General features: G+C 45.4%; 1 protein-coding gene across 1 annotated transcript in view; it reads right to left on the reverse strand.

The window, feature by feature from the left end:
* Positions 1-6,729: 6,729 nt before the first annotated feature.
* Positions 6,730-23,650, reverse strand: part of XKR6 (XK related 6) — a 180,018-nt gene continuing 163,097 nt past the window's right edge. The window contains exon 3 of the mRNA XM_058019998.1: positions 6,730-8,154. Within this exon, the coding sequence (XP_057875981.1) occupies positions 7,190-8,154 (965 nt within the window). The 3' untranslated portion in view covers positions 6,730-7,189. The remainder of the gene's footprint in view (positions 8,155-23,650) is intronic.

The following is a 23,650-nucleotide window of genomic DNA, read 5'->3' on the forward strand; positions in this document are numbered from 1 at the left end:
GAAACAGTTCAAAAACCAAAAAAAAACCAACAAAGCTACTGTACAACCAAGTAAACTGCAATTATTGTGCTGTCTTAGGCAGTCAAGAAACTCAAAAGGCAAAAACAGAAAGAAAAAAAAGATATTTTTTCACTTGTTTATCAGTTGAGACACTAGTTTTCCCATGCCTACAAGAGTCCTCAGCAATACCAGCCTCCCAAATAAGGTCCAGGCTATTCCAAAACAGCGTGAGCAAATTTTTCACTGTATTCAGATGGAAGCTGATGACTGAAAGATTAGTGCACATTTAACCATGGCTGATGAGAGCAACTTTTAAAGAAATTCAAGTATTCGTCAGTAATCTGTTCGGTTCAGAAATACTTTTGTCAACTTTAGTTTCAAGTTTTCAGAAACAGCAAGGAAAAGGGAAAGGTCACCTGTTGTGTAAGAAAATAATATTGCAAATAGTGCTGTTACATTTGACCAGGAAAGCAAGGCTGTTCAGTTGGCGCACAACAATTTTCTCCGTTCCTTGCTTTTGGGGAGAGAAAAGACTTCAAATCACTTTCTCAAGGCATGCACCAGCAGGTTTTCCTTCTGCATGTTGTAACCCACCCCTTCACTGCTCATCCCCTACAACAGCACAAACCCAGCAAGAATGAAATTTTCACGGCGCGCTTCCAGCACCTCTCACACGCGTTAACTTAAGCCTCACAACACCCCTGTGAGGTAGGTAAATATTATTATACCCATGTACAGATGGGTAAACTGTAGGCACAGAAAGGTTAAATCACTTGCCCAAGGTTACACAGCAACTTCGTGGCAGAGCTGGGGTCGAAACCCAGGAGTACTGTCACCCAAAAATCTGCAATGACTTTTAGACCGTGGCCACTTTCTACGCTCTCTGTAAGAGACCATCTGACAAACACAGCATTGCACAAATCCAATTAACTCCGTGGATTACAAAGTGCCTGGCTTTCAAACAGTTGCCTTGCTGCATGTGTCCCAAAGGAATGGGGAGGGCACAGGAAGGTTTCTTCTCTCAAATATTCTTTTTTTTTCAGTTTGCAGGGCTTGGTTTTGGTTTGGTTTTTAGGTTTTTAATATAGGACTGGAAAAGGTATCCACATTGTTTTATCAACAACATCACTTTCCAATTGGGTTCTGTGCATGTCTGAATATACATTGAGGTCCAGATGGTTTATGCAGATTTATTTTAATAGTCACCAGTTGCCTCCCTCCTCATCAGCGAAGAGCCAATGGAACATATGCAGCGATCTGTCATCTCATTTTCCCATTTTTATCATTATCCCACTGTCTGAGCTTCAAGGGTTGAACACAGGCAATACCCAGCACAGCAGGAAAGCTCCTCCCTTTCTTCACATCACACCTCGACAGGAAAGAGTCACCACACTGTTATTCCCAAGTTCAAACACAACAGAACAATGAAGCGATTCTGAACGTGCTCATGGAGAATTAAGTGGATTGCAACAATCTCTAGCGGTACCCAAAGGTCTGGAAATGCATTCTGCACACAGTGAAAGGTTTGCCCACGTCTATTTGGGATAGCCTCAAATCTCCTCGTTCAAACCAGGCTGAGATCCTCTGCACCAGAATACACCTGAGCTCCAAGGAAAAATAAAACCAGCAATCATAACCCTGGGAAAGCACCATTCCCAAAGCCCCCAGGGCTTGAGACAACTGCCAAAAAAACAGCATGCAAGCTCCAGCAAGCAAAGGGTCCACAACGGAGTTCACATCATCCCTACCATCCTACATCAGCCACCTCAGCTTCTGTGGGGATTGGCATAGATCTTAATTTGTCATGGTTATTCGGGTTTTTTGTTTTCTGGTGGGTTTTCTTTTGCAGGACCACATTCGATCTGAGCAGAACCCAGAGAAAAGCAAACCCAGTAAAAGAAGGAAAAATCCTAGGAAAGCCTGTCTCCACAAATTTCCACCGACTCCAGCAGCTTCCAAATTGTCTCCTGCCCAAGCTGCCCAGCAAGCAGGCACTAAAAGGTTTTGCAAATGCACAGTAGTAAGTTTTCCTTTTCAAAGCACCTCTGAGCTTCAATGAAATCATGCTGGACTAACCTCAGACCACATTTTCTTCGGGAGGTTTAGTCATGCTGCAGGTGTGCAGGTGACAGGTGTGACATGCAGGGCCAGGGGTGGGATAAATTGTGAAGTGAATCTTGTGTGTACAAAAATATATCTATAGAGCACGGAGTGATTGCACTCTGAAAGTCAATAGTGATGGTCCTCACGTGAGCCAGGTTTTAGCAGACAATTCACTAAAGCTTGGAATTAATTTTGCCATTTCATCCAGTCAGCTTGAAATAAAAATACATGCAAATGACTGCTGATCTTGGCAGATGCACAAAAGAACAGGGTGAAGCAGAGAAGTAGCTCCACTGAAAATATATATATTTACACTTGAAATGGGTGTCTCACTTGCACTTTAGACTGGTAAATATTCACCATTGGCTCCTCTTCTACAATTCAGGTTGGATTAGCTGCAGATGAAAAATGCCTCGTGTGGGTGGCAAAGCATGACAAGGGCATGGGCAGGGACCTTGTAATTCCTGTGTTTCCACTGTTGATTTGCTCTGGTCTGAATGATTCCTGTCTCTGAATTAGCTGCCTATGGATGTGTAACACTATCACAGTAAACATGCCATCCATCTGACATGGATGGAGGGATGGATGGGTTGACATCCGAACCATAAAAGTGATGCAGTTTGCAAAACAACCTCAGCAAAAGGAACAAAGTGAACTGAAAAATAACTTGTCCATTGAATCAGGCAGAAAACAGAAAAATGCCAGATCGGAGCTGATGTTCTCCACCACCTTCTGCATCCTGGTCTGTGGCATGGAGTTACGTCTTTGTCAGGAAATTAAGCACTTCCAGGATCCATTCTGGCCACGAAGTCAACTGAGTAGTGCTGGCCCCATCCTGATGCCGAAAATCTTCCACCCCTAATACAGAGCAGCTGCATCCAAACTGCTGACTGGGGACGGTTTCTGGCCAGTGCCAAAGCCTGGACAAGCTGTGCCTGAGCCCAGGACTCCTTGGAGTGGATCAAAACCATGCCAGGGGAGGTTTGAGCAATAACAGTCGAGATGGTGGAGCCCTCGTGCCTTGGCATTGCCCTGGCATGGCACAGTTGGCTGGTTTAGGTGATCCCAGGGTGAATCCAGCACCACAAATGTGCCAGAGAACTTGCCCACCGGTCTTGTGAATAGATGCAGGCTCAACCCTCTCCATGGCAGTTTGAAAAGCTCCTCACGCAGTATCTTCGGGCCAGAAGGTGGGATAAGGTATAAAAAAGGTACCAGGGAAAAGCTGAGGAGTTAAAATCAAAGTGAAACCAAAAGAAGTTGCTGACCGTCCTCCAAAAGTGCACACCAAAAAATCAAAGGGCAAAATGATAAAACAGGAGCAGAGGACGAGACTCTTAGCACTGGGATTAGTACCAATAAAGGGCTGGGGTAGTTTTCTACCCTGAGCTTTTGGCTTGGCAAAAGGCGCTGTTTGGCAACAAGATCACAGGTAATCCCAAAAGGAAATGGTCACCACCCCAAACTGTCCAGCAGGAACATGTTGGGAGTAGTGGCAGAGCACGTGCTTTATGTTAAGGCTGTAATGAAGTCCTGGAAAAAGAAATAGCTCTTCAGGGAGGACACAGGCTCTCCCTGGAAATCCTTAGCTAAATGAAGATGCTGATGGATATCATTCAAAGAAAGGAGAAGCAGAGGCAGAAAGTTTATGCAAGTAGTGAAACAGTCTCAACTCGCAGTGGAGGCACCTGCCTTTGTTGTTATCCACACTACGAGCCATGAAGGAGGAGGACTTTGGAACAGGGACGTGTCAAGCCCTTGGTTAAGCTGGTTTGGTTGTGAGAAGTTAGCACTGCATTGAGAAGTAAGGACACTTCCAGAGTGTTTTGCCCCTCCACTCCTGGCGTGGGGCGGAGGCGACGGCTGTTGGTGTGGTGTTGTGGAATAAGATCCCGTTCCTGAGGGAAGGCAGGCTGGAGTTGCTCTTGAGAGGCAACACTGAAGGGTCTCCTCCTCCTGGCACCTGGTGACTGTGCCTTGGCTCGTTGTCACTGTCCTGGTGGGAAGGGTCTGGCTGTTCAATGGGGTCAGTGATCAGCACCACATTTCCAGACCTCAAGGTTGATGAGTTTGGGGAGCAGAACCTTCTTAGGGTGCTTTAGAAAACAAGAATGCCACCTCCTGGAAAAACAGTCCCCGAGGAGCAGCAGGGCTGTTTGCCATCCATTCCTTTCTCATGCTTTTGCCATGGAAATGCAGATGTGAGGAAGAGAGCTCTTCATGCAAGGACCAAGGGGAGCCTTTACATGGGGAATTAGATCAAGGTAAGTCTACACTAACATTAAAGGCAAGTCAAAAGAAAGTTCTGGAAGGAGAAATGCACGCCTGTAGCTGGAGGATGGGCACCTCTGTGTTTTAAGGACTCAGCAGGTGGGGACAGGGAGTTCACTTCACAAATTACCTCTTTTTATGGAGACTGCACATTGAGGGGAGAAACAGGGTGAAATGTTAGTAGAACACTTGAGAAGGAACTGGCTGTGGGGCACAGACAATGGAGAAGGGAAATGAAAGCTTTTCACAAATATATATCAGTTCATGTATATATATATATACATATAGGTCTTTATGTGCACAGCAAACAAGAGACTGGGGAGTTAGACAGGGGATGACAAGACCAAATCCCTCCCTTTGTATGAAAATGTGACCATCACATTGGTTGTAATCAGAGCCCAGAAACATCTGCCTGAAATGGAGTTTGACTGGGAATTACAGTACCACTGACAATTTGGCTTTGTATAAACTTTGCCATGTGTCTATAGTTTGGCGTGAAGGAGTCCTGCCCTCCTTGAAGGGGACAGACACCAGTTGAAAGTTTCCTTTACAAAACAAAATTAAACAACTGAAGAAACCCCAACGTTTTCTCAGAACACTGCAAAGGATCACTGATTGAAAAAAATGTTTCTCTTCAGGTATATTCAGGCGAAGAAAGCATTCAGCTTCTTTAAACTGTTATATAAAATTGGTACTAGTTTCTTTAAATACTATCATAATTAAAAAAACCAACTGATTCCTGAAATTAAAAAAAAAATAATAATCATAATTAAAAAATATCCCTCCATGCTGATCTTCTCTTCAGAATAGGTCAGCATGGGAGTTTTGCACCCTAGACAGTTACAGTATTTCTGGAATAAAAAATTGCAATTACACACAGAAAATACTACAGCATTCACTTAAAAATATCTCATTTTGTTGTTGTTGTTTTTCCCCTCCCAAGTAGAGGGATGGTGGGATTGAAAAGATGCCCTGAAACGGGAATATTCTTTTAAAGGAGCAATACTCTCAAAACGGAAAAAGGGTGTCGGATAGACGCAAACCCGGTGATTTAACTCAAAAAAAACCCAAAAAACCCAAGATGTTCCAGCACAGAAACAGAATCCGAGAGAGATGAGAATGTTCAGACACCGAGCGGGTTATTTGGAAATGTCAAGACAACCCCACAGCTTTGCCAGCATCGGAGGTGGCAGCATCTCCTGGAGGTGGAAGGCTAAGCTAAACCACGGCGCTCTCGCTACGCTCTTGGGTTTCCTCTGGTTGTTGTTTCTCGCCATGTACTTACAGTAGAGGGTGACACGAGACAGTTTTTATCAGCAGTTCCCCACACGTAACCGAGTCGAAGAATTTTTCTCAGCTAAATCACAACAACAACATCAACAGAAATAACAAAGCACCAAATTCATCTCGAGACGTGAGTCAGTTTTACAGGTTATTACCGTTTGAAGAAGTTTTGTTGGTTGTTTTGTTGTTGTTTGTTTTTTGTGTTTTTTTGTGTTTTTTTTTAATCCCGACTTTTCATGTTTTGTTTTCCTTAAAAACAAAACAGAAACAAAAAAGAAAATCAAAACCCAAAAATCCCCAAAATGGAACAAAGGATGCTTTACAATCACTTTAAGGCTCGCACTGAATGAGACATGACAGGTCTTACACGAGATTACAAATAATACATGTATGCCTTTCACAGCCTTAAAATGATACAGTAGGTCAAATTATTTTGCCAGTCACTGATCAAGTATTGTGCCTTTAAATTGACTCGCTTTTTGCTACCATGCTGAGTTTTATTATTACTGAAATAATTATTAGATATGTGGAAATGTACTTTCAGATCATGTTTTTTTGGTTTATAATTTTGATAATTTTCACATTTTCCAGAAATCAAGGTGTCAGGCCTTATTCTGGGCTCAGACTCTTGGTATTTGCTCCACTGGAGACAGTGGGGCTTAAGCACGAGCAGTTGTTGGGAACAAGATCAGATCTTGTATTTTCACTCTGATCTGGTAGAATCCCACCTTTGTACAGGGTCCATTTCCACGAGGAAAACGGTCCCAGGGTGGGGTTGCCTTTATAACACGACTCGGTCAAGGCTTGGCCCAATGGTGTTATAAATTCCTTGCCAAATTATCTTACAGACCTGATTTTGTCTTTCAGCTGTTGGAAAAATCAAACTCCACTGGGGTTGTCTTGGCTTTGCTTTCTTATCTTTTCTTTCTTATCTTTAGACATTTGGAGGGTTTTTTTCTGCTAAATCCAATATGAGCAACAGGACTTTTTTTTTTTTTTTTTTTTTAATACATTTCTCTCTTTTTGTTGTTGTTAATTTTTTTTTCTTTTTTAATTTAAAGGTTTGCATTTCAGTTGGATGGTTGGTTTTTCTTTTGTTTTTTTCCTGGCATATAATCATCAAAGAGTTTTGCATGAGAAAGGTGACAGTACTTAATGAAACTCAGCACCTAAGGGCATAAGGCAGTTGTAGGTTTGTTTGTTTGTTTTTTTTATTTTTTATTTTTCAATCAGCACCAATCCCATAAATAATGTTCTACACTTGGTGTACGGTATAAAACTGATGTGGAGATGCCTCCTTCTCCACCTGTGAATCCTAGGTGTGGAAGTTGAAATACTGTTTCTTGTGTGTAAAAAACAAAAGAAAAGTTTTTCTTTTTGTTTTTACTTACAAAACATAGAGAATATCTTTTTTTTTTATACATACAGCAACCAGAAAGAAAGCTTATCTGAAGGTTTGTGTTTGTTTCATGATCTGTGTTTACCGTAAACAAAAATAAGGTCCCCTCTTTTACTTTTGCTTTAAGGAGCTTTAAAGTGAAGATTCATATTGTAGCAACTCATATAAGAGAGGTCCATCTCTATACCTAATACCTACAGCTGTGGGGGTGACATATTGGAGGATGTTGATAGTTCTTCTTAACCTCCTGTCTACAAAATGAGCATCCCAGGCAGGATATCTTTTTCTTGGGATGTCAATCTTAATGAGAGGCCCCTCGGGGGGGTAGGGTCGCCCAGATGGAGTAGATGGTACCATTGCTCTCACCTGGAAAACGGGCAAGCAAGTGTCAGCTGTGAGTTCCTCCTGTTGCTCCGTGACCGCTCTGGTGGGCGTAGCCTGGGCCCCCCGGTACCCAGGGGTTTGGGGCGCCATGGGCTCAACATCGGGGGGCAAAGGAATGCCCCAGAGCAGCTCGGCGCAACAGGAGCTGGCAAAGATCTTAGCTCTTGGCCCCATGGGATGCAGCACACCATAATATAACAGCATCAAAGCTATCCCAGCAGCAAAGCTAAGAAAGACACAACACAGTGCTGGCACGGCATAGGAGTCAGTGGTGTCAGGATCTCTGTAAAAATACCAAAGGAGCGTCAAGGCAGCGTTCTCCGTCAGGACCACCGTGTAATACGCAAACATTCGGTATCGAGTCCGCCCTTCCTTGACATTAAACCAGCAGAAAATGTACACAATCCCTACCACCATGTTGAAGAGGATCTCCTCCCACTTAGACATGCAGAAATCTGTCCCACCATGGATGATCCAGAAAGCCATGGCACACCAATGGACCACTACAAAGATCCCGAAGTAGAGCTGGAAGATGGAAGCAAAGAGAGCAAAAGAAATAACTCGGGATGAGATGGTGAAGAGGCGCCAGAAGAGATGGATGAGGGCCCCTCTGTAGCTCATACTCTTCTTGTCGTCCCTAGAGTCCCGAAGAAGCTTGTGATAGGAGGCTAGCACCCAAGCCAGGGACATCAGGGAGGCCACAGAGGACACACCTGCCGGAAGACACACAGATCCACTGAGTTAGACAGGAGCTTTGGTGGAAAACATCATCTGCTCACTAAATTATTTCATCTGGGGCAGGCTCTGGAGCCTGAAGGTTCAACTCACGTCAGGTTGTCCTTACAGTCTGGAGGAGAGAAATACAGAGATATCAGTGCGGGAATTGGAAATGGTATCCAGGAGTTCTCTGACTCCTTGTCCTTATCTTCCTGAGCCACTGGATTGCCATCCCACCCTGGTAGTTCCAGTAGGGAACAGCCTCTGTGCTCATCCTGACTGGATCCACACTTGAGAGTTTGAAATCCAGATCCCATCTAAATGCTGAAGCCCAAGAGTGAAAGTTACTTTCTTGGAGAGCAGAATCTCTCTTGGAATGCACCATGGCAAGAGCAGGACACCTGTATTCCCTGCAACTGCTTGGGTTCTTTTTTATTCTAAAATACTTTTATTTAGGCAACATTCCCATTGATGTGCCTAACTCAGGGATCCCCATTTGCATTTGCCTTTCAGAAAAACAAGGTTTTTGTCCCATGCAGATAAATCCAGGGAGCATCAAGACTCATCAATACCCTTGAAAGAGTCCCAAAACAAAGGATCTGATCTCTCCAGCAAATCCCTGCCTTGTTTCTGGGATGGACCCAAGACCTCTACTGGAGGTAGCTCTTCTCCAGTCTCGCCTCTTGCCTGGAGCACAAATCCAAGTGACAGTCATGTCAGGGAGGGCACAGCCTGCACTGGGGTCACCTTCAGCTCCCAACACATCCAGCGGCACCCTGACATGGGGCAGAACACCCCATGATATTCCAAAGGGATCTGGTCTTATTCTCCATCCCAACACTTACACAATTTATTTCCTCCAGAAGATAAAACAGTGGCCCCACCACACTTGAGGGGCTTTTAGGAATACAATTCCATTGATTATTACAAGGGTAGATTGAATAACTCGTGAAGCAAAGCATCACATTAAAAAATTAATTGAGAGATTCCTGGGAAAAGACAGAGCTGCTGGCATCTTATTCCTTTGCCCACACTGCTGCTCACTGGACAACTGTTCTGCAGGTGCAGAAACAGATGATGAGCCAAAATCCATATTTGGGAAGCTCAGAAATTTGGTAGCTGTGGTTGGATTGGACCTTAGCCAAAGATTTATCTGGGAACATCACCTTTAAAGTCCAAGGGAAAAACTGCTAATGGTTCCCAGCAAAACAGTGAGAAATGCCCCTCCATTTCTGATGTGTAACTGGGTGGTAGGTCCAGATCCTATTTGGCTTTTACTTCTTTAAGAAAATCAAAGAACATCTTGCTGCAGCTGCTCAGAGTTAAAAAGGTAAAATGCCTGAAAAACCTCAATTTCTTCATCTCCTGTTTCCTTTTTTTTTCTGCTCACAGGGGCCTTGCTTCCATGGGAATGCAAATAAGGTCCACTGACTCCTCAGACCTCACTCTGTAGAATTTATCTTGGTTTTGAGGAGCCCACCCCACAGTGTGGCAGGGTTAGATTTCCCTCCTTCCAATCTATCTGTGTCTGGAGGAGAGATGGTGGAGAAGAAGGCCAGGAAGAATGGCAGACTCCAACTCTGCCCTCCCTGGAATTCTCACAGCCTGCAAAGTCCACCAAAACTACACCTTTTCATCAGCTCTCAGGTTTCCCTCTGAATCGCTTGTCTTTGGGCTCAAATCGACATTTGAATTTCAGACTGAACTTTAAAAATCAGCAAACAGCAAAGCAGTGAGAGCAGTGGCCTTATCCAAGAAGGAAGCTTTGAGCCACCAGCTTTAAGAAAATCACTATTTCCCGCGAGTTCTAAGTCCTCACTAAGAAACACTTGCACACAGGACTTGGGGATTCCAGCCACAGATTCGCAGAATGGTTGGAGTTGGAGGGAAGCCCTGGAGATCATCCAATCACTCTGCCAAGGTAGGATCACCTGGAGCAGGTGGCACAGGAACACATCCCGGTGGGTTTGGAATGTCTCCAGAGAGGGAATTCTTTACTCTCCCTGGGCAGCTGTTCAGTGCTCTGCCACCCTCAGTGTAAAGAAGTTCTTTCTCATGTTGAGGTGGAACTTCTTGTGGGTTATTTTATGGCCACTGCTCCTCATCCTGTCACTGGGCACCTCCTGCAAAGAGTCTGGAGACATCCTCTGGCACTCCTTGTAGGTATTTATATGGATTATTGAGATTCCCTCTCAGTCTTCTCCAGACTGAAGAGGCCCAGCTCCCTCAGTCTCTCCCCATAATGGATGAAAACTCTTAAATATGAACAGCCTCATACTCAAGCAGATGTAGATTAGATTCATTTTTAATCTACAAGATGAGTTACATTATTGGTAGACTTTATTAACAGTTTTGGAAGGATGAGTCATGCCACAAAGTTTTGTTATGTGTCTAAGTACTGTTTGTTGCTTTACCTGTTGGCTATTCAGTTTAAAAACTTTCCATGATAAGCAGAGAAAAAATATGTCACTTATTGCCTTATTTTAGTGCTGTTTTACTAGAAACTTGTACAGCATTAGCTGTACCTGTACAGCGAAACTCAAGCAACACCAACCCACAGGAGACAGATGTGTCAGCCTGGATTAAAAATGTTTCTATTGGGCTCATTTATTCCAGAAAAGAGAGAGGAATAAAATACACCCAAAACAATCCCCCAGTTTGCACATAAAGGCTTTACCTAATGTTTTCAGGGCAGAACCCTCCACTAATCACAGCCCTTGCTGTAAATTGCTCAGAGTGCGTGCGTTGACTCACTCGCACGGCACCCGGGCTGCTGACAATCATCTGAACGTCTCCTCCAGCCAGCAGAGAGAGGCAGACACCCCCAGAAAGTGATTCAGCCTGTCCTGACACCCGTGTGTGGGACAGGGAGGGGTTGACTCATGCTCCCAAGGTGTCTGACTCCATCCCTTGCCAGGGGACGTGCGAGCACCAGCAGTCAGGCGGGATGAGCCCCCCCCGTACAGAACAGCTCATTGTCTCTTCATCTGCACCGAGATCTGAGGGAGGCAATGAAGGACCTTTGGGCAGTTTGACATATTTTTGCTGTTGTTTAAAAGTTCACAAGCCTTGTGTTGAATGTGAATTTGGGCACCCTGGTGATGAGCAGGATCTGGACCTGGGTGTGAGGGGGGAGATCTGTAGGTGGACGTCAGCAGTAGCTATGGAGTAGTGTTAAGACTTTTACATCACTCTTACTTACTGCCACAGAAACTATTCCCTAGCTCTTTCATACAGACCTAAATGACACAGCACTTTTGTCATCTTGACCACAAGTTTCCCATTCTCAACTTTCCCTGTGACTTCTAGCCTGTGACATCTTCATGCAGTTTACAATTCTCACAGACGGTGAGATAAACAATCCCTGTTTTTCCTCTCAACTTCTCCAGACTTTATCTCTAAGCAACTTTAGACATCTCTTCAATTATAACTAAAACAAACAGTCCTGAAAAGTTGGATCACATGAGCAATCATTTTTTATTTTGATTCTGACTCTTGCACGTGGTAACTGATGCACCTTGGTGGAGCATGAGTAGGTTTCAACTCCCTTCCAATGTTTGTTTATCAAAGGGATGAGGTTGGGTAAACACTGAAGTCACTTTGAAAAAAGCCCACTCCCACTCTTCCCACTCTGTTCCCAGCCTTGGGAGTGGAACATCCCCACCATGCACAGCCACATCTCTGCAGGCATTCTCAAGTCAGGTGCAAATCAGCTCCTGTGGGGCTGGAAGCTCTGGGATCTGTATCCCACCTGCCCACAATGAGGCAGACTGGCACAGACTGGGGTTCTCTTCAAACCTCTCTGCCCTAGGAAGCCATGAGTGACACACAGACCAAAGTCAGCACCATCAAGGAGTCAAGTCTCTGTGTCTTGAATGACACAGCACAAGAAATAATCCCCCAGATTCCTTTAGGGATGAACCCTGAAGTCCTGGCAGTGAGACATCTGCTCACCTACATTCAGCATGAGGAGACAGAGCTCCACAATGTCCTTTTTGACAGATGAAGCACCAAGATTTGAAGGATTTACCCAAGATCTCATATAAAATCCAAGCTAAAGCAGGGAGTAGTTCTCCTTCACATCACAGTGAGCTTGACAAGACATTTCAGACAGGATTCAGCTCCTACTGTAGAGACTCACCCCAGGGTGTCCTTGGTTAAATGATGTCTGTTTGCTCAAAGGAGGATCAAAGCTTAGTGAAACCATCACAGGTGGGAATCCAACGATGTTTGAGATGCTTTAGGATGTTCCAGACCACCATGTGGAGCTGGCAGATGTGACAAACTTGCATGCAGAGGACAAGAACATTTCTGAACTGGGAGCTGGGGTGAAGGAAGGCACTCAAGGCATTTCAAATGACACCAGCTGAGACTCAAAAAAATTCTGCCATTCTCAGGGGAGCTCATGATCCCTCTTCAATGATAAACACATGTGCAACAGGAAATGGCACAGAGAGATGAGAAAGCAGTGGTAAATAAGGCAGGTGTATAAAAGTTAAATTTCTGAGAATGTCAGGCCAAGGAATGGATTCTCTGAGAAAGGGAAACAAGAGCTGTTGCTTTGGATCATGAAAGCCTGGTGGACTTGAGTACAATGCAGACAGTGATCTGATACCAGAGGAGAAGAGCCTGAATGACTCTGAGTTCAAGGGAAACTGCAGAAGCTCACAGGAACACCCTGAATTTCATCCTAGTTTCGTTTTTCTCCCCTGGTTCCTACCTATAGTCCAGAAAAAGAAAAGGTCATCTCAGATTTGTAAAAAGGCTCTTTAGGAAAAAAAACCCCAATCCATCCACATGAAAGAATCAAAGCAATGACTCCCCTGAAATTGCCATGGTTGCTTTTAAAGCCTGGGAACAAAAACAGTGCAGGGAAAGCCATCCCTGTCTATCTGGCCTATTCCTGCTATGCAGGGTTTTACAACCACTCTAATGAAAAAAAAAAAATCACACACACACACACACACACACAAATGAATATTTAAAATGAACAATACACCCATTCTGGCCTTACTCAGTGCTGTCCAGCTGAGGAGAGAGGATTTTCACTAGGGGTAGGTACAGTTTTCATCACAAATCCAGCTGCAGGTCATTGGCTGCCCATAATTTTGATGCACTTGCTGTAGCACATTCCCTGAGCATTTCCTGTGGTGCCTGCCCCTTTAACGTTGAAAATGATGCCTGAACAGTGCTCTATTTCTTTTTTGACATTAATTCTCCTTAAGACTCCACTAAAACAAAATGGGAAGATACCAACATTTCTCCCGGGTGAGCGGGATGGCAAATATTGAGCGTGACACGAAACCTTCCCTCAGCCCCTGTGCAGAGGCAGCTCTTGCTTAATGCCAAGTGCCACATTTCAGTTCATCCCCATCCCTCCCTGGCTGCTCAGGCCCCTGTGCTGTGAACCCTGTTATCCTGTTTTCCCCTTTGGGTGGCATGTTCCTCCCTGAAGCTCAGTAGGAGACGAGGAGCAGGCTTTCATTTTGATGCACACGGAGTGAAAATGCATTTATACACAAAAGAGATCAAGGCAGATCCTGCTTTTGTAACAACAGGGCCTGAAAGTCACTCTCCCTCATTTTCTAATCTGATTTAATTTGTTTGTGTCAGAGTAAAAGGGGTCAGAATCAGACCCCAGGTCTGATTTTCATTGTTTCCTGATGGATTTTGATGCTTGATCTTTCTTAATTCTTTCCCATCCGAGGAGGGAATGACTTTTGTCTTTTCTCCTTTATTTTCCCTCTTTATTTGTCCCCTTAAACATGGACAAATATGGAACATTGCTAACATATAAATAATAAAGGTCTGCACAGACTATTTTGCCTTTCATTTTCCTCGCTGGATTTCAGGACGCTTCCTTAAACAGTTCCTCCAGTGTGCCACCAGTCCAGTATGGCAGATGGGAACTGTTCCATCTATTGTGAACATGATGCAAAAATCTGACCCAGGAATGGCCTCCTCCCATTTATGAGACACCTCTGTGCTCTACTAAGAGCTGGAATTACCAGGGATGAAAATCCAGATCTTTACACTGGGGAGACTGGGAAGAAATACCACACCAGTGTCCTGCCCTTTGCTCTTTTCTCATGGAAAATATTTTGGTTTCATCTGGCGAGGGGTGAGTTCACATCCTCAGCACCTGCTCCCTTGCCATGGAGATCCTCTGGGACCTTCCTCCAAGGGGTATCACATCCCCATTCTCCAGGACCCAGCTCACCTGGACACAGCATCACCATTCCATGAGAAATAGAAAACTGCTGATGACTGGGAAAGGCAGGATGCAAAGGTAACTCCTTTCAGGGACAGATTTCCAAGTAGGTCTGGATAACAAGAAAGCCTCCTACCACCAAATCCCACTGGAATGCCACACAAGGCTTGTGCTGGGTTTCTGTAAGGACAGCCCATGTCCAAGCTGGCACAAGGAGAGCTCTTGCACATTAGACCAGAGGCACATCCATGTTCCCAAACCTTTCTCTGTGAGAAAATCCATGCCAAGGCACCTCCACAAAAGCTCACTCACATGGAGAGTTGCCCTCCTGCCCCTCAACAGTTAAAGTCTGGCTCATGTCCTGAAATGCTGCTTCCTTTTGCTAAATTAAGATGTCCTTGGTGACCCCAGAAAAGCCGAATCCCTCCTTAGTTCCTCCCCCAGCCCACGCCTCAGCACTGCCTTGAGGAAGCATCCATGGGGTCACCAGGGATTGTGTTTCCAAAGGCCTTGCTTTCCTTGCCCTTTCATCCTGCTGCCTCTCAGCTGTCCCCAGTGCCCCTTTTCCCTGCTGCAGGAAGGGGTGTCCAGCCACACTCATCTGATCTGGGCTCTCATTATCTCGGCTGCTTCTCTCGTGTCTCCTCCTATTCATGTTCTCTGTGAACTCGGGCACTCCAAACCAGCTCCAACCCTGCAGCCATCGAGGCTTGGATCTCCTCCTGGATGCAAGCCAGAGACTGATCCTGCTGTGGGAGGCACGAGCACCCCAGGCCAAGCAGAGATGGGATAATCCACCCTCTGTTTGGGATTGTCCTCAAATAACCTCAGTGAAGTGTCAATCTCCTGTTCAAAATGTTGGCCCACCACATCAGGATTGGCAAAGCTTCCCCACTGTTCTAAAACCTTCTGTATGAAGATGCCCTGTCCATCATGTGCCTCAGTGTTTATTTCATGCCAGGAATGCTGTCTGAGACATGGGATGAGCTGTCTGGAAATGCCTCTGTCTCTCTATTGACTCTTCCTGGTGAATCATGGAATGGTTTGAGAGGGAAGGGTCCTTAAAACTCATCTCATTCCAACCCCCTGCCATGGGTACAGACACCTTTCACTCTCCCAGGTGGCTCAGCCTGGCCCTGAACACTTCCAGGGATGGGGTTCAAACTGAAATAATCAAAGAAGAACATGGTAAGATGAATAGTCGATAACTGAGGTTTGACATCCACCAGCTCCCCACAAGAGCTCATGGAGAAACACTGAGTCTCAACGAGGTGAACAGAGGAGAAAAGAGGATTGCTGAGACCTCTTCCTGGCTCCAGGATGAGCAGAACAGCCCACAGTGGCTCCTGCAGAGCAGAAGCTGACAGACCTGACATGATCTGGGCATATTCAAGTAACACAACACAATGATTTTACACCACTGAAGGCCAAGCAGGCAAAACCAGCCCCCAACACCCTCCTGATGTAAGAAAGGTGCCATGGTCAGCCAGAGGACATCCTAGAACAGCCAGACAGAGTTACCAACATCCTCAAGGGGTAGCAGAAAGATAACATCCCTCTGTTACATCACTGAGAAGAAGGCTGGTCTCCAACAGGCCTGTGTGTACACAGCCCTCAGCAGCATGAAAATTCACTTTTTGCTTTCCATGACAGCCTTGCCCCTTTCCCAGGATGCTGATTGCAAGTATCTCAGGTTTTGCCTATCTATGTAGGGAAAGAAGCTGCTGACACCTTTTCCAGAGCTGGAACATTTCTGGCTGGGGGAACAGGGGGAAATCTCAGTCCCTGTATAAGCAGAGGTCCACAAACAAGCCTCAACTCACTTGGCTAACTGGGGTCTTTGATCCTGTGTGGTGAATTGTCACCACAGATTGGCTCATAAAAACCAGCAGAGAGGAGAAGGACACATGGGAAGAGAACCTGGTGGTGGTATCTGAACCCCAAATGAGAAACAGGATTATTTGTAGACCCTGAGCCCAGCTGGCAGAATCTGCCATGCCCATCCTGTTAAAATCCCTCAGGAGTTGTATCCAACCTGCCAATGGGAATGGTTCCTGGACTATTTGAATTTGTTTTCTCATGCCTGGGAAAGCTTTGGGAAAGGGCTGGCAGGCAAAACTCTACCAGAGACCAATTTAGCACAAACACCTGAGTGCCAGCGCTTGGGCTCCAACACTGTTTGTGTTACAGGTATAGAGAAAATCTGATCACAGTCCTCTGTTTATCACAACCATGGTCATATAATCGTTTTCATAATGTTAAAAATAATGTGGAAGACCTTTGGCTCAACTCCTCAATGCCTGGAGATAAAGCTTCTCATATTATCAGATTTTCCAGGCTGGGCAGAGTAAATTAGTCCAGGTGGCTGCTGTGTCTGGACAGCTCTGGGGAGCCCAGGCATGGAAGGCAGAGCTTAGGTAAAGGGTAATACAGATGTGGGGACAGCTTTCTGCCAGAAAAATGTTATTTTAGCAGGACAGGGTAATCCTTCCAGGAATCTGGTGTCAGCTATGCTCCCAAAATTATGCCTGACGAACATGTCAGTGTGAGTCCATTGCTAGAGACAAATCCTGCCTTCTGCAGAGCAGCCTCTTCTGCAACAGCTCCACCAGAGTCTCTGATGGGAGTCTAATGGTAGAGTTCAAGGAAATGACAACACACAAACTCACTTTTTAGGGGGAACAATGCATGGCATATGTCTAAGAAATCCATTCAGGAATTTGGAGTGAGTTTGGTGATCAGTCCTAAAGAAGCTAGAGGCAATCAGGGAGCAGAGAGACACACATAGTCTTACTTTTGGAGTTCCTGTTGGTGTGGCATAAATGATATAAAAGTATTTATAACACAACACTATTTATTTTGAAATGGCTCTTCCGTTTTGAAACTTCCCTTAAATATTAAGAAAATGAAATGGAAAGGATTTACTGTTTTTCTTTCAGCAAAAGCAGATTGTTTTTTCTCACTGAAAGAACTCCCACTTCATCAGATGCTCCTTTGAGGGTGTCCATGAAGAACAGTTCTTTCCTTTGTGATTTTTAAAATCAGAATTTTTATTAATCCTACTGTGGGTGTTTTCAGTGTCGGTGTGGGGCTGCATGGATGGTGTTTAGAAGAGCTGCTGTTGTCGTAAAAATTTGGGTTGATGTGGACCAGTAACCCACATTGCAGCAGCAAGGACTCAAGTGCCAAAACCTCTCAAGGATCTTCCCACCATGCCCAAGTTCACCTTTTCCCAGTGCATCCTCCAGAGATCCTGAATCCCACAAATCCCTGAATCTCAGGTGGGCTGGGATGGCACTGCAGCTGATAGAACACTCAGAACCAACAACCATGTGCATCCTTGTCTTCTAATGAGCCACAGACACGAAGGAGAGATGGTCTGCCCTGAGCTTGGTCTAAATCCCTCCAGGCACCAATCACCTGGGTTAATTCTGCATTAGAAATGTGCTGGGAAAGCAGCAGCCAGGATTTCCTGGGCACAGATTAGCTTGTTTGGAAATAGAGCATGAGAACTGCTCTTCGTGTCTATTTTTGTCAAAAGCTGCATGGATTGCCACTCTTTTCAGGCCGAGGTGCCCTCTGCACAGCCACCACTGTAACTATAAACACTTTTGAGTTAAATCCATGTTAATCTGAAGCCTTTAAGTGCTGTCTCAGAATGACACTGACAAAGAACCCCACCTGAGCCCCTAAAAGTGAACAGCCACACACGAGAGGATGCGAAGCTCCTCGAGAGACCCCAAGAGCTTTCATTGGAAATGCTCCACCAGGATGCTCTGACAGCACCTCCAGCAAGGACAGGATTTAACTCTGTGCAAACAGACCAAAAAATCCCTCTTTGTAGCATTAGAAGGCAGGGCAGTCACAGAAACTTGGCTCAACCTGACAGGGACACAACCATCTCTAGAAACTTCCACTGCTATTTCCTGTTGAGAACTTAGTTTTTGTCCCTTTGCTAATTAAAATTGTCTTTCTAGAACAACAGGCATAAAACCCCCACCCAAACATGATTACTTCAACAGGTAATAATAAGATGGCAAAATCCAAGAGGGGTTATTCTTGGAGGAAAAAAACCACATTTCACATTCATCAGCTGCTTCTTTGTGAAGGGCACTTTAGTTACAACTTCTAGTGGCCAATTGTTTGCTAAGATTTTCAAGTATAGCAAATCCAGCAGAGCTGCTTCCAGTTTGAATCCTGAAAATATCAGAAGGAGCCTCCTACACTGAGATTTTTCAGATCTAATTATATTTGAACTCTACTGTTAGGAACCCTTAGAAGAGAAACACACCTAAAGGAACCACTTGCATGCACTGAAATGGTGAAAAAAACCCCAAACAAACTGTTTTGCTAAAAAAAACAACACATGGCTCCATTTAGCACAAAATCTTTTCTCACCCATTTCTATGAGTAGGGATGGTTGGCATGAAACAGCAGGACTCCACAAACATGTACAATATATGTGCATTTCAACACTGCAATCTGACATCTGTTACACCCTTATCCTGTCACTCCTTTTCTTTTTATTTCTGTTTTAATTCAGATAAGGACAGCAGACATTGGGAAACATGCAAACCTGCCTACTACAAGTTGAAAGCATCCTGTAATTCTACAAGTAGGGGTTAAAATAGTACGAAAAAGAGAGGAGCAGCACCCCAGTGCTGGAAAGGAAAGCCCAAAGAGTTCCACTGTCTGCTTTGGAGACCAAACACAAGGATCTCTTTTTCCTTAGCCTAGATCTGGGGCAGCATTGCACCCTGCACCCAGAAGTCAGCAACTAAGCCAAGCCTAATTCTGTGGACTGCTGAGTTCTGTCCCAGCCTTTGAAACAGGGTGGCCCAGAGTGCTTGGTGGGAATTGTTCTTGCCATCACCTGAGCCAAGCACGGGAATTGTTTGGGTTGGTGTTGGCTGCCAGGAGCTAAAAATGTGCCAGGGGCTGATAATTGAAGCAGAGGATGAACAAGATCTGGTGGCTGTGCTCATGTTCTGATGTGTTTTGGTTCATCAGCAGGGATGAAACCCAACAGACTTGTCCCAGGATTGGGAAAGCAACATTTCCTGCCAGGGTTTTGTGAGGGAACTTCCTGCTGAAAACAGCTCCCACAGGCTGTTCCTTGGGGATGAGACAACATCAAGGCAATGCTCCAAAGAGTCTGTGACAGCACCAAACAGGGATCCTGCAAACCTCTGGTAGGTGGCTGGGCCTGGATGCAGAGCAACTGCAAGCAATTAGGGAAATAACTTCATCCCAGCTCTGGGAATGATTTTGGCCTGATGGGAAGATGAAGGGACCCAGCTGGGATCGCACTCAGTGGCCAAAGAAAGAGGGATCCATCCAGAGGTGTGTCAGCAGTGCACACTTTGTAACCTTACGGTTTATAAACCTCTGATGTTGTGCAGGGGACCCTTTGGTGGAAATGCCTCGGCATAATCCCAGCTGAGGGGACTGGTCTCTGGAAAAGAAGGAGCCTCTCAACATTCCTGGGGAATGCACAGGGCTGACATCTATGAGGCAAGTCTGGCAGAGCGTTCCTGTGAGGGGGAGTGACAAAGTGGCAAAAACGGCTGTGGTGCAGCTGGTGCTGTCTCACAGTGGGGTACTGAAGGCACCAGGGACACTGATCTCCAAGGATAACAGCAGGAAACTCTTTCTCCCTCTGCTTCCCACGTTTTATATGCTCTGCAAAGACCTATGTGACAGGTAGCAGGTCACAACTTGGTGTCCAAGTTCTTCAAGGGCCTGGAGTGACAGGACAAGGGGGAATGGCTTCAGATGGAGAGAGAGAAGGTTTAGGTTGGATATTGGGAAGGAATCCTTATTGTGAGGGTGGGAGGCCCTGGCACAGGTGGTCCAGAGAAGTTTTGGATGCCCCTGGGTCCCTGGAAGTGTCCAAGGCCAGGCTGGATGGGACTTGGAGCAGCCTGGGATGGTGGGAGCTGTCTGTGCCCATGTCCTTCACACATTACGTCATGCTTAACCTGGCTTATCTCCTGGGTCTTTTTGCCTTCTGCAAATATTTTTGGGACCACAGTGTACACCAGACAAGGGCTTCTGTGCCTGGTGGCTGTCCCCCCTCAGTGACCCTCTGTGTGAAGACATGGATGTTTTGAGGGCACTGAGAGCATGTGGTTGGTCAAATGCCAGTTGGGACAAAAGTAATTTCAGGAGATTTCTACTGACTCAGTAATTTTGCTGCATGCACAGACTCAGAGCTGTCACCCCAAGCTAATAATTAAAAAACAATTAATAGCTTCTGAAGTGAGACAATTCTTTCCTTCAAAACTCAATGATTTTGAGTTGCATCAACCTGAACTGCTCCACCTCTATCAGGGGTAGAAGCACAGAGTAGTCCCTGCCCAACAGGGCATCTTTCCCATGTTTTTTTGGACATCCCAGAGCCTGTGTGGCATCTTTTCCATGTTTTCCTACACATCCCAGGGCTTATGTGCTCCCTGTTTATCTGTGCTTTCCTAGATTCCTGACAAGAATCCCGCACTAGAGCAACCTGAAGCTAAAAAGAATTGCATTTCACTAACCAACAGCAGCTTTTTCTATGCTCTTATCCCAAAACTCCCATGAGAGGTCTATCTCCAGAAAGCCTGCAGCATGGAGTCACCCAAAAAAGTCTGAATTTCCTGCCTGGAATCTGCTTGACAAGAACCCAAACTTCTCTCCATGCCTCGTTTTCCTGGCTGGCCCCCAGCTCCCGGGAACAGCATGAGCTAATGCTGTTGTAGTGCTCTGATGATGTAACCCCTTCCCAGTGATTACCACAGTCTGACAAAGCCTAAAATTGGCAGCATTGGCCCCCTGCCAGCTCTGTCCCGTGAATGGTGACTCATCTTTCCTGGCTGTGCCATGTCCTGTGTGTGACGGTGACACGTGGTACCGAACAGACGGGGTTTTATCAGCACTCCAAAAATAAGAGCCAGAGACATGGCAAGGTGGTGGACAGAGAAGCTGCAGGTGGGGATGGGTGAAGGGATGATGTCTTTCTTTGGGCTGGCTCCAAATCCTGCTGGAAAAAGAAAAAATAGCTGTCCCTGGCTCTGAAAGCTCCTGGATCCCACGGCACCGGGACAATACGGCTGATGATGGGACAAGCTGTCCCATGCCAGCGTGCCTCAGGCTTGGCCTGCTCTCAGCATGCCAGAGCAAGGCGTCCTCAGTGCCACTGCCAACTGTGGAGATGGCTTTTTGATGCTGCTGGGAATTGGCCAGGCACCAGAGGCTCCTTTCCAGCAGGGCACCAAATTGCTCCCTGTCATCCGGCTTTGGTGGGAAGGAGGGGAAGGCAGGAACAGAGCCATATGCCCCAGTCTGGCAGAGCACTGGAGTCATATGAGTGGCCTCGCAGGCGAGCTGCTTATGAGTTCAGAGCTATCTGGGCCTCCTTGGGCTGCTGGTGAACATTTAAAGGGAAACTGTGGTGGAGTCAGGACAAATTTTCAGGGCAGATCACCCCAGATCCTCCAGGTCCAGCAAGTACATCCCTTTCCCACATGGCAATGAGCAACTGCTTTTCTCCTTGTGCTTCTTCTGTCACAGGAAACAAGGCCTGGGTGATGGAGATGTCTCCCACTTCTTTTAATCCCCAAGGAATAACATGAGAAATAAGGAAAAAAGAAAAACTGCCTTTGGGCAAAGTTGTAGCATCTCTTTTTCCTCATGATCTGTCTCAGAACCTGAGCCAAAGCCCAGAGTGGGGCTCTGGTAGATCTTGTCCCCACCTCATCTCCTGTTACTGAGGACTTTATAAGGCAAAGACTTCTTTAGAAATACAGTGGAGTTCTCTTGGTGGATCTCAGGAAAAATGCACCAGTCAGGAAGAAGATTTCTTCTTTGCAGAAATAGAACTTTCCCCCACAGAACCTGCAGATGCCATATTGAATTTTGTACTGATCCTCACAGGATCTGGTGCCTGTGTAGAGCAAACCCTGGTTTATTTATGAGGTTATGGGACTCTGCACAAATGGGGGCAATTTTGTGTTGTGAGGTCACAGAGATTGGGTTTGGGGGTTTGGATTCCTGTTTGAACATTGTTGGACACACCTGTTTGGCCTAGGCCAGCATGAATGGTCTTACACTAACTTTGAGTGTTCCTTCAAGTGGTGAAAAGGATGAAATTTCAAATCTCATGAGTCTTTTTTTCACTTTCACTGGAGACCTGTGGATTTTAGTCTCCTCAGTTGTGTTCAGTGTTGATATCACTTGAAACTCACATTTTTGAACACCTACAGGCTGAAGGTCCCTTTCTAACTCAGTTGACCAGCTGAGTCTTCTAAACTAAGTGACAGGAAAAATTATCTTTAGTTCACGCCTGCAAAAAGGAATCATAAATGATAATAAATGGTCCCCAGACATGGCACAGATGAGGGAGAATGTGATAAAAAAATAGGAATTCACTTTGGGAAGAACCAGATGATTTGCAAACTCCACTAGGATAACTCTGCAGCCAGCGCACATGTGTATCTGACATGTCTGAAATCCATTTTAAAGCCTAATTTGTATCACTCTGCTTAAATAAAATGACCCCCCAAACCCCTAAGTTATTGTTGCTTTTTCTTAAATACATGAGCAGCTTCATCCTACTTTTGAGGGCTTTGGAGAGTGCAAACACCACCCAAAATCCCGGAGACTCCAGCAGGACTTTGCAAAAGGAAGGCTTATGCTGCTAATCTCTCTCAGATCAGCTGAAGGGTTGTTGAAGAGATGGACACAGCATCTGTGGAGAGATGTGGGGTTTTTTAGAGGGAGAGACCCTGTGCTGAAAACTGCAGCCTCATACAGGCAGAAATCTTTGTTTAAAGAATTTGTGACATGAGTGGAAGGACGTTGGTGCTTCAGCTAAATCTCATTAAGATTTAAAGAAGCCATGTAAAAAAAAAATTAAAAATTGAGTGGAAGCAAACCTCTTTAAGAGGAGATTTATGCCAGAAAAACTGGAATCCCTCTCACCTCCCTGTCTGCCTGGAGGTTGAGTGTCTCCTTTAAGCTGTTTTGATCTGCTCCTTCCCACTTGGCATAGAGGAAGCAGCACCTCTGTGGGGTGAAGGGGTTAAGGATGGTTTGTTCTGCAAGAAGTGAGGTGGATTATCTGCTGGGAGTGATTATGGAATGAGGATCTGGGTTGCTGAGTTTTTTCTGTTGTTAATGCTATGTTTTCCCCCTGCAAATACATGATTTAAATAATGGGAAGTCCTCTGGCTGTTGTTGCCCAGGAGTCTGAGAGATGGGCACCCTCTTATCCTCTCCTAAACCTCAGACACAGTGAGGAT

The sequence above is a fragment of the Melospiza georgiana genome, chromosome 3 (genome assembly GCF_028018845.1).
Source record: "Melospiza georgiana isolate bMelGeo1 chromosome 3, bMelGeo1.pri, whole genome shotgun sequence".
In the NCBI taxonomy this organism is placed as follows: Eukaryota; Metazoa; Chordata; class Aves; order Passeriformes; family Passerellidae; genus Melospiza; species Melospiza georgiana.